Source organism: Anopheles aquasalis, chromosome 2 (genome assembly GCF_943734665.1).
Source record: "Anopheles aquasalis chromosome 2, idAnoAquaMG_Q_19, whole genome shotgun sequence".
In the NCBI taxonomy this organism is placed as follows: domain Eukaryota; kingdom Metazoa; phylum Arthropoda; class Insecta; order Diptera; family Culicidae; genus Anopheles; species Anopheles aquasalis.
The window spans coordinates 51,085,015-51,096,234 of NC_064877.1; the positions used below are offsets into that span (position 1 = coordinate 51,085,015).

At 36.9% G+C, this 11,220-nt stretch overlaps 2 protein-coding genes across 2 annotated transcripts; one reads left to right on the top strand and one right to left on the bottom strand.

Annotated features, from left to right (window-relative positions):
• Positions 1-921: 921 nt before the first annotated feature.
• Positions 922-4,132, top strand: LOC126581444 (uncharacterized). The gene is made up of 5 exons (XM_050245106.1): positions 922-1,255; positions 2,082-2,213; positions 2,292-2,408; positions 2,944-3,434; positions 3,497-4,132. Exons 2-5 carry the CDS (start codon positions 2,112-2,114, stop codon positions 3,798-3,800), a joined length of 1,014 nt encoding a protein of 337 aa, XP_050101063.1. The 5' UTR covers positions 922-1,255; positions 2,082-2,111; the 3' UTR covers positions 3,801-4,132.
• Positions 4,133-6,148: 2,016 nt separating this feature from the next.
• Positions 6,149-7,061, bottom strand: LOC126581445 (homeobox protein H2.0-like). Its single transcript, XM_050245107.1, has 2 exons — positions 6,727-7,061; positions 6,149-6,355 (listed from the first exon to the last, which is right to left on the bottom strand). Exons 1-2 carry the CDS (start codon positions 7,027-7,029, stop codon positions 6,152-6,154), a joined length of 507 nt encoding a protein of 168 aa, XP_050101064.1. The 5' UTR covers positions 7,030-7,061; the 3' UTR covers positions 6,149-6,151.
• Positions 7,062-11,220: the final 4,159 nt, after the last annotated feature.

Sequence of the window (11,220 nt, forward strand, 5' to 3'; positions counted from 1 at the left end):
GCGTAGGTGGAAGGGGGGGAGCTGGTAAGACAGCCGGAGATGGTGGAGAAGGTGGAGCAGGTGGAACCGGTGGAGAAGGAGGGGCGACCTGCCGGGTCGTCGGTCGGGATAGAGCGGGTGCAGTCCCTTCCTATCGACTTCTGAAGCATGGCCCTGATGCGTGTGATGAAATCCGGATCCGTTCTTGGCCGTTGCACCGGAAAGTCTGGATAATACATGTCCACAACAGTAGCATAATAGCGCAGATAGAACAAAGCACGCCAATATCCAGGGGATAAACCAGGGGAAAGGGGGGGGGGGTTCCTTAATCAACTTTATCTTTAATCAAATTTACGTACAGTTTGATGCTCTCATAGATCCCGCACAGCGACTGGCCGGCACAAAATTGCATAGTATTCGTGGAGAAACATTATCAAGAAATATAGCATATCGCAAAAAAAATTGTTGGATGACGATGCAAAAATGATGAAAAAAAATATGATGAAGGCGATTTCAACGAGGGAAGAAGAGTCTGTACTAAAAATTAAATTAAAATATGCATTGCAGTTGGAATTGTGAGCTTTGTGTTGAGGGGTGCATCGCTCATTTGTCTCTATGATTGACTGTTGCTAGTTACAGCGTTAAATGAGCTAAATAGTGTATCCGTTGATTGAATATTACGTTCACAATAGTTGTACTTTTTCTAGATAGGCGCGGAGCATTGTTAACAGATTTTTTCCGAATAAACGTGTGAAATGAGACCAAAAGGATACAAGTATTGCAGTTATGCAGCCTCAAGCCTTGCACCTGCGCACAACGAACGTTGAAACATTTCAGACGCGTTTTATTCTATAGATGTACATTAAGTAGATGGATCACAAAATAAAATAAAAAAAAAAAAAATGTTGTGTCTGTATTGGTGAAATTGGTTGGTGGCTTGATTATATTTTTCACGAAGCACGATTCGTAAATGCGGTAAATTTTCTGGTTTATGCGGCAGGTCGCAAATGTTAGTTAAAATGTCTCTCGGAATTGTTGAAGGACTAGCAGAAACACGCATTTTTGGTGGAGTACACAGTGAACTGTGAATTGCGGCCTGACGCGTATCTGCCTCAAAAAAGAGCTACGATTTTCTCTTCGTTTAGTTATATTCCACTGGTGACAACGGACAGCTGCTAGTCGATGAATCAAGTGTTGCAAAAACTAAATTTCCGCATATCGTAATTTTGCGTTATACTAGCGGTTGCGTGAATCATCAGAGCTCACCAGTTTTTGTGTAAGTTTCCCTAAGAGTCAACACTGCAAAAATGGTTGCTCGTTAATTCGCTTCCAGCTGCCTTAATTGCTTATTTGGTATAAGAAAATTCGTAGAAAATTGTTGTGCACTATTAAACGATATAAAACACGGCAGCTAAATAAGAAAAATTGGTTTGGCCCCCGTACGGACATGTTTCATTCAGTGGACATGGTTTTAGTAGCTGAAGGAATAAATAATAATTTGTACAACTGTTTGCAAAGAAAACAAATATGAAGGTGCATACTGCCGATTTCATAGCAACTCCAATATGAAAGCATTAATTTAGGAAAACAACGTCCTGACGGGGTTACAAAACAATAATGAAGATTCGTAAACTGAGCTAGGAATTGAAGTACTTTTGACATTGAAATAAGGATAGTAAAAAAAGTAAGTAAGCATAAAATAGGTGAAATTCGTCAATCAAAACTAGCCTTTCAAACGACCGAGGAAGCTTCGCGACGTGTCTCGTGTTGACATCATGGTGTTTTCCGTATTTATAGTCATGCTGATAGATACGCAGATAGTTTAACTTTATATATATATATATATATATATATATATATATATATATATATATATATATATATATATATATATATATATATATATATATATATATATATATATATATATATATATATATATATATATATATATATATATATATATATATATATATATATATATATATATATATATATATATATATATATTGCATTGCATTGCACGTGTTGGGGGGGGGGGTGGTTGTGATGTGCCGTGTGTTATGCATTATTAACTTATTACTTTTCTTGCTCGTTCCTAGCTATTCATTGCCCCAAAACATCTAACAACAATGGCCATAGTACCCGTGGGAAAGAATTTTGTGATTGTTAAGGAATATGAGCTGGAGGGAATGATGAAAATTTTACAGAATTATTTTCCTTATTCCTTAAAAGTAAGTCTACATTTTTTTTATGTTTACCGTTAGGATACCTTATTCAACATCGCACAATTTCATATATTTTTCCCGTAGTTCCATGAAACGATCAAGACGTACCTGAATGATAGAGTATGGCACTTTCAATTTTATAGGGCGAAAACATGGCCAGACGATCCTATTTGCTTACATTTTCCTGGTTGTACATATACGGTAGGTGCAACAAAAAACGAAAAGGAAAAACCTAGAAATTGAAATTATATCACTATTTCTAGCAACAACCACTCTTAATGAATTTTCATTTTTTGTTTTGTCTGTATAGATTTCATAATTAATTACACGATTTTTAAAGCTAAATGATATGTTTGAAATACGACTATCTTGAGTGAAGGTATATTTTTTTCAAATTACATAAACAAGTTAACCTTATACATTTACAAGTTCGTTTCAGTATGATCGTTATTCTTTTTGCTTTTTATTACAAAACTTTAAATCATTTACATTCCGATTTTTTCAACCTAGCGAAACTTTATAGTAACGTAGGCCCGGTAATTAAAGAAAAAAGGGGTTTTTCTCTAATTTTAATTGAAAAAAAACATCAAAACTATTAGATAATCAAGAATTTTAATTTAAAATTAAAGAAATTGTAGATTAATTTGAACTTTTTTAAGAATCCACGAAGACACTGTCAACAAATAGTCGATACTCCGGGTCTAATAATATTCGTTTTTTATTTCTACTTTTTTAGCCGGACAATAGAACTAACGAGAGCGTAGGTATCTTCTGTCCTCCAGATAAACTAGAGCGAATGGAACTGATTAAAGACGAGGACATTCTTTTCGATTGGAATAGTCCAATTTATATGAATTTCACACATGTAGGCATTATGCGTACGATGGAAGAGATATTCAGAGAAAAAGTAAAGGGAAAGTTGGATGGGCATATCTATGGGGACATATATGTACACGAATGTCCTAATGATTTAGATTTACCATTGGAACCGTTGGCATCGAACGAGGTGATTATGAAACCGCTCTGTATAAACGATGTCAAGGACATTCACGATCTTTACCCAGCCAGCGACATCGAGAGTTTAGAGTTGTTTAATAAATTAGTGCATCAGCTTCCGGGCTTCGGAGTGTTTAATTTATCTGACAACGAATTAGCTGCCTGGAGTTTGCAGTCATATTACGGAGGAATGTTTTCCATGCAAACGAAGCCTAAATTTCGTAGAAAAGGGTAAGCATAAACAAAGTGTTTCAAATTGGTGTGTTAAGTAATGTTTTTCCTTTTTTTCGTAGATACGGTATTCAGGTTGCAAAATCATTGACGAAGTTAGTCATACAGCGAGGATACATACCATTTGTTGTAATAAGACCTGAAAACGATGCTTCACGAGGACTGTACACTAAATTAGGTTTCCGTAAAGCATTCGAGAGTGTACGAGGTACTTTTTTACCCCATTGTGGGGTAGAAGAAACATCAACGAGATTTACTGAGGATGAAAAGGGAGAATTATCGGAAACATTGTCGGAAAAGCACACTAATTGTGAACATGGCGATGGTGTGAATGGAACGGCTACGGAGAAGGAAAAGCATCGTTAAACTGTTTTAAAATATACTGCAAAGGACGTGACTCTACATAAAACATTCCTTGACAAAGATTGGCGCAAAGTTTATAGTAGTAGCGATCGCAATTCCGCAGCCGTAACCGCAGGCGCAACAGCAAAAGCAGCATAAAAGCATCATCAACACCAGCAGCAGCCGCAGCCGCAGCAGCAGCCGCATAGCTCAGCAGCCTGCTCCGCAAAAAGTATTAATGGCCACTATCGCAACGTACCTTGTCCGGAAATATCTATGGAATGCACACCTTCTATGTTTTTCTTCAGATAGATAGATTCTTTTATAAATCTCAATAAACCAAAATGTTTGCTTTACTCGATATGCATTCAATTAGAGGGTAAAAAAATAGGCAAAAGACAGGGGAAAATAGGCTCCCTTACTCACGGTGAGCTACTGAGTGACCAAAAAAATCGCTAATTCCTACATTTTCGGTATCTAAATCTACATTAAAATATGCGGAAATGTAAATTAAGGTATTAAGGAAGGGGGGAGGAGTGAAAAAGTTACATTTAATCAAATAAAAAGCGATATTTTCGGTCACTCAGTAACTCACCGTGGATGGGGGGCCTATTTGGTAAAAGACTAAAATAGGCCCCCTCCCACTCACGGTGAGTTACTGAGTGACCGAAAAAACCGCTTTTTAACTGATTAATGTATTTTTTTCACCTCTCCGTCCTTCCCTAATACATTTACAGCGCTTCTAGACGACAGCGAGAATTGCCCGAGAATGAGTCGAGAATTGAGAATTATGTCAAATGTAATGTCAAATCCATACAAATTTTGACATTTGCCATTCTCATTCTATATTCTCGGGCAATTGTCGCTGTCGTCTAGAAGCGCTGTTATTGGTAAAAACCCACTATTACAGCGCCTCTAAGCGAGAGCGAGAATTGCCCGAGACCAAAGTGTTTTAACTATAACAGGTGAAGTCATAGCACTTCACTCGCCGCCATATTGGACTTCAGCAGCTGTCAAATACATGTTTACCAAATCGACAGAAAGCGTTTGGTGATACGAAGGATATCCGGAAATTTTTAATGATTTTGTCAGATATAGTATCTCTTTTGCTCGTTTAAATGATTCATACTCATTGTTTTCAACAAACGAGCGACTGATCGATCACTTACGGGGATCCGTTGGGCACCGCTTCCAGCGAGCAGCATCCGCCGGTAGCGCCCAAATCATCAGTGCTGTCTCGCGAAGGGATTGGAAACTTGACCTTTTACACTTTTAGAATCAGAATTCTTAAAAACTTGGAAAACTTGAACCTTCGAAACAGATTTCTTATTCCTCAAATCGGAAACAGCATCTCTGATTTCAACCAAAACAATCTTTCAGAAGGTTCAGCATCTGTCAGTTTTTTTCATTCATTTTTCTTATCTTCGCCAGCGATTTTGTTCAGGATGACTTCACCTGGTTAATTGACACATCTTGCCCGAGACTGAGAAGAGACTGAGAATTGAGACTGTCAATTCCATACAAATCCTAATCGAGAATGCTTTCGCTCGTGTAGAAACAGAGAAAAAGTGAGAACGGAGCTACAGCCGATCGAACTGTCAAACTATCTGTCATTGACTGTTATTTTGACAGCAAAGCGATTCTCAGGCCAGGCTTGGGCCAGGCTCAGCTAAATTGAGCAAATTCTTGAGCCTGAGAATCGTTTCACCGTCTAGAGGCTCTGTTAGCACCCCCCTCACGTGAGTTCCTTATTCCGTGAGTTCCTAGTTCCGATTTTTGAAAAATTTGACTCCGTTGGTTTATACTGGTCCGATTCAGCTCCCAGCAGCCTTTAAACGATGATTTTCCGCTGTTTTTCCGAAGTTTTCCCATGATTTTGGATACAAATTGCGTTCTCTACATGCTATTTGCATGTATACATGTAAATTAAGGTATTTGGGAATGGGGAAAGTTTGATAATAGTTCAAGAAGTGTTTTACATCCTCCCCCCCCCCCCCCCTTCTTAATACCTTAATTTACGTTTCCGCATATTTTAATAAAGATTTGGTTACCAAAAATGTTGAATTGAGCTATTGTTTTGGTCACTCAGTAGCTCACCGTGAGTGGTGGGGGGGGGGGGGGGTTATTTTAGTCTTTTACCAAACTTTGATTCAGATAAATGCTTTGATTCAGATGCTCTTGGATCGATGATATCGTAATCGCAGATTTTGGGAAGTTTAACTACATCTGAATCCATCATAGCAGCTCCTCTATGCTGCTGTGCATGATAAACTATGAAGTACAGGCACGCTCTGGACAGAACTTTTATTTTACCACCATTTTCGAAAAACGTAATATATTTTATGTTTGGCTTGGAATTTATACAATGGAAGTAATCAATCTATAATTATATCAATATCTCTGCTGTCTTCATCGATGTCAAGTGCTAACACTGCATCGACTGGTGCACACACGTCCGATGTATTTGATCCTTTAGATATCGTTTCGTTGATTGTAGTACGACTTTGTGTGAAAGGCAGTCTTTTACTTTTAACCATGTGTCGCCATTTCATTCGACGGTTTTGAAACCAAACTTTTACCTGTAATGTAAAAATGTACGACATACCTTTAGAATTTGTATAAAAATATGCTTTAATTAGTTATCGATCCATGGAAGCAAAATTATTTTGAAACAAATGATCGTATTGATTCAAATTCTAAATCAAGAGAATTAATAATAACTTTGCGTTATTATTGATATGAATATTGATTTTTAATTTCTTTTTATCTGAATCAAATGCTCCAATATCATACATTATCTTCCAGCTTAGATAAATATTGTTTACACTCATTTATACATAACTACATTTTTTCCGTTTATGCAAGTATGTTTTTACTATTTTCAATTGATGTTACATGAAAGACAATTCAATTGACATTTTTTTATATTTTGTAGTTACAGTAACTATACCTGCGCATCGTGCAAGCCTAAATTAGCTGCAAGACGTTTCCTGTCAGGTTTTGTGATATATTTCTGATCCTGGAATGTCCTTTCCAGTCCCTTCCTTTGGAGACTGCTAAACACTGCTCTGGACCATGACCGCTTCCTGCGAATCGTTGTGGCATGTTCAGCAGTTTTGTTGGTTTTACTTTGTTTTGAATGTAATGAAAATGATTCCTTTTGTAGATGAGATGAATCGTTTATAACATGGTTTGCAAATGAGAAAATGATATTTTTTGACGTGGATTCTATGAATCCTACCCCATTTGCCATGTTGGTAAAAGTTGCCGTTTCTGAAACGAATTGACGCGTATCTCCTGTTGAAGGCTGTGCAGCTGTAAATACAAAAAGGAACAATAATTTTTCAGCTTTGACCAATACACAATAGATGGTTTTCGGTAATTTATACTTTAGGGATCAGCGCCACTTTAATATAATAGAAAATATTCTCGCAAAATTTCAGGCTCGATGAACTGACCGCCATGTTAGTAAAACCAAAATGTACCAGGTGTATAAGATTAAATTGGCCGTTTTTTTGTCGATAAAATCACAGTTTTTAAAATAGAAAACCAAAAAAAAAATTATTCCAACTATTTTTCCTTGCCAGCTATACATTTTTCCTATCTTTTGGGCAATTTGTGTCTACCATGCCAAAAGAATTGTTCACTTAGCGACACAAACGTTTCCGACAACTGCATACAAATCAAAGTGCTGCTCTGCCAGCGCTTGGCCGATCGTCGAAAAGTGATATTTGGAATGGTCCAGGTCCAGTTAAGTTAGCGGGTTGGGTTATAACATCCCAGTTGAATGTATTGAAATCGTTTTGGACCATTTTTCACGAGTGCGATGTGTTTTGGTTTCGCTTCCTAAAGATAGCAAAACAGTTGAGCTCCCCGCGAAAGCTCTTTTTCAAGAACAAAACTAGACATGATTAGCAAGAAATAATATATGTTGTTGTGTAGTATCACTTATGAAGTAGACTGATACATGTAAACAGGTGTCATATAAACACAAAAAACAGTATGACATGTCAATGAAAGTTCAATTTAGTTTGTAAGTCCATCCATAAGCAAACGGCCATTTTTAGCTTGTTCACCTGGTAACAATTCTGAATATCAAATACAAATTTTCAACATCTCAGGTCAACTCCATAATTTGTTATGTTTGTCTGTACTCTTCATCGAGATTTCACATGTTATTATTGTAAACAAATGCTCTATCTTATCCGTGTATCCTATTTTAAAACAATCATTCGTTGCTGAGGGAGTGCACGTGTTGAGGGAAGTATAATTTATTTCATCCAATAAACCATGACTAGTGTTGGTCGATTTTGTTTATATGAATGTGTTATCCGGTTCATAATGTTTGTCTTTTCTCTTCTCTTGCATGTTCCACAACTCAGTTTGTTTGGAAGCAAATTCTTGTTCTTATTCTAAACAGTATATGTATTTCCTTCACCTTTTCACGGTACCATTTGTTTTCACTCCTATCTTCCATAAAAAGCATCAAGTAAGCAGATAAAGATAAATTCTCGTTAAGTTAGTTGTTCTTGTCGAGGGAAACCAAAACATGTTTAGACAATAGCAGAATGGATCGTCTATTGCAACATACTGCAGCTGTAGGGAGACAGTTATTTGGAAAACTGTTTCTTTTTACATAGTGCTCCACCTTATTTACAGCGTTAGATAAGTATCAATAAGTAATTAATATGAAGTGTGTCTATAAGCATTTGGCGTATATTAGTGTAGTATTTGAATATTTTGCATAATGAATGATGCGATAACAGATTAACTGAAAAATGGTGAGACTCTTGTGAGACGAATGGTGAAACCTTCCTTGAGACCCTTTGGTTTTAGCTAAGTTTGTGTGAATTTCGAATTTGGAGACAGGAAACCTGATTGCTTTAAATAGAACATGTTTTTGGCTCAGGGTAGATAAATGACCAAATGTCCAAATACGATATAAGCACTTGGTAACTTTCTATAGCCGCACTACAAAATACATCATGCGTTCCAAAAGTAATGAGATTGATTTTTTCATTACAAAACGGTTTGCGATAACGTGTTCAAATTTTGACGCCAAGGTAGAGGAAGAAATTAGCTATCAATCGCACTTTATTTCTTTCGGCTTGTACCAACTGGATAAAAATGGGATGATTTTTCGTGGGTCATGTTTTTAGTTGATGTAACACTGCAGAACGCCCCTTTCTATAGACCACTGGTACGGCCTGGATCATCGCGGCCTGGACCGTCGTCCGAAATCGCAAAAGGAGAAATATTCCTTTCTTCTGCGTAAATCACACCAGTTTTCTATGAAATAATCAGGACTATCAAAATTCTTCTCATCGGACAAGATCACCTACATTTGAAAAGTGAGAAAAAAGAATTATTCTGAATCTATTATAATATTTGAGATATCAGTTGTTAAGGAACTCGAACCCAGGATCGTACCGAACCTCCTAACATGCGTTTATTCTACGACCAATTCACCCTAACGGATCACGACATAATCCTTAAAATATTTTCACAACAATGAACGTACGTTACTTGTCTAAAAAAAATCTTTTCGACAATGTGATTCTGCTTGCTTCATCAGATTGCCGAAATCCCATATGATGAATTTAAAACTCTGAGTCGCGGCTATAATACGTTAACAGATCCTAGAACAAAACTTGATTGCTAAAAACAAGTGCACAAAAGTTGTACGAGCAGGTGTTGACCGAATTCAAAGCATAACATAAAACATGCGTTGAAATGTAATTTAATAAAGGATCAGCGATTGTGGCGACAAATCAAATATGTTTAGGGATAACAACCAAACAACAAGTGTGCAAAAAAGTGTTTCTAGAGAAGAGGATTTACATCATTGATAACTATTGTCTTGTGAAGATTTGGCTGGAAATGCTAGGATAGGACCTATTTCGTGCGGCCAGATTTTAACTGAAACAGGCAACAACAAGTCAATGAGTTGCTGTAATAGTCTTCATACAATAGGAGAGAAGGAATCTTATTGTGAACATTCACATGAAGGTGTACTTCGTGCCGCAATGCATGATTTATTATTTGAATGAGTACGGCGCTGTCTGTGATTAAAAAAAAATATTCGCAGGTTTTACTGCGGAACGGAAGAAACATGAAAAGTCATTCGACTGTTAAACGTTGAATTAAAAAAAACCTGGAGAAAAATTTTACATTGTTCCTGCTTATTTTGAGGGAAGAAGCAAATTACAAATTCAAGAATAATTTGTGGCAGAAATTTAATGAAGTGCGGAGTAAAATTAAATGCATTAGAAATTCGAAGGCGCTGCTTTAGGGTCTATTACTCAATCAACTCAATATACATCTCAACTCAATATGCATATTGTCAGATGACAGAGGCTATGAAATAAGACGAGGATTGTCTTACGTGGTTAGCAAAATGAAATTAGCGCCATTTGTTTCACTTCAAGAATTGATATGCTCGGAACTGAAATGAATTAACGATCTATCTCATACGTGCTAAGATCTGTTTTCCATTGTTTTTCTTTTTCCATTAATGAATTTGTTCATGCTACTAGTAATGCCACAGTTAAATGCAAATTACGCCATTCTTGGCAGTGGTTCTAGGGCTTACATAATGGAATTGGGGAATAGGGTTTCAATGTTTGGGTTGCACAATGGGTTTGTGGGTTTGTGTTGTATTTTGTGTTTTCTTCCGCATGTGTTTTCTTCCTATGGAAATGGCTGGGCGACGCTGTATGCACGGAAAAGCGTCAGGCAGTGTTCTGGAGAGTGTTGCTAAAATGGCACCACTTCTTAGAAAGTGCAATGAGCTTCAATGTCTTAACGACAGTTTTGACTGTTTCAAACCTATGTTTGCGGTAAGAACCGGAACTCATCATCAATTGTTACAACAACTTTTCAATGCAACAACTATCGTTGGAGTGATCATCGTCATGGTTGTAGTATCATTTAAAACCCACAGTTATTACAATCTTGGGGATATGGCCAGTTGTATCCAACAGCTAGCACTGAAAACATAATTGAACAGAATGATCACAATGACCATTCATAGAAATTTAAAAGAGGAAATTACGTGGCACTGCGCGTCCTGATGTTCTATTGGATTTTTCCTATTTTTTGTGAGATTGAACTCTCCGAATACTTTGAGATTGTTTCAATATGTTTGCCGGTTACGAGTCTTTACTGCTTCAGACAGACGATACGATGTACGATGTTACACATTAATCTGAAATATTGAAACTGGAAAAGGAGTAAGAAGAAAGAACTTACCCGCCGTATAGGCCGTTTCAACACGTCGTGGGAACGGTTTGATCAGATTGTTTCTTGTTGGTACGTCGTGTTTGAATACACTATTAATTGTCTCTAGATTGTTCAAATGATTGTTTTCACTGTGTAACCTGTCTGTTGGATCAGGAGGGTAGTGACGACCGTCAAATTCTGTTGCACATATTCTATGTTCAAC

Excerpts from the sequence above, each read along its gene's own strand:
- LOC126581444 (XM_050245106.1), top strand. The coding sequence starts at position 2,112 with ATGGCCATAGTACCCGTGGGAAAGAATTTTGTGATTGTTAAGGAATAT. Across the intron at positions 2,409-2,943 it reads TTCCTGGTTGTACATATACG|CCGGACAATAGAACTAACGA; the intron begins GTAGGTGCAACA and ends CTACTTTTTTAG. Across the intron at positions 3,435-3,496 it reads CCTAAATTTCGTAGAAAAGG|ATACGGTATTCAGGTTGCAA; the intron begins GTAAGCATAAAC and ends TTTTTTTCGTAG.
- LOC126581445 (XM_050245107.1), bottom strand. The coding sequence starts at position 7,029 with ATGGCAAATGGGGTAGGATTCATAGAATCCACGTCAAAAAATATCATT. Across the intron at positions 6,356-6,726 it reads TAGGCTTGCACGATGCGCAG|GTAAAAGTTTGGTTTCAAAA; the intron begins GTATAGTTACTG and ends TTTACATTACAG.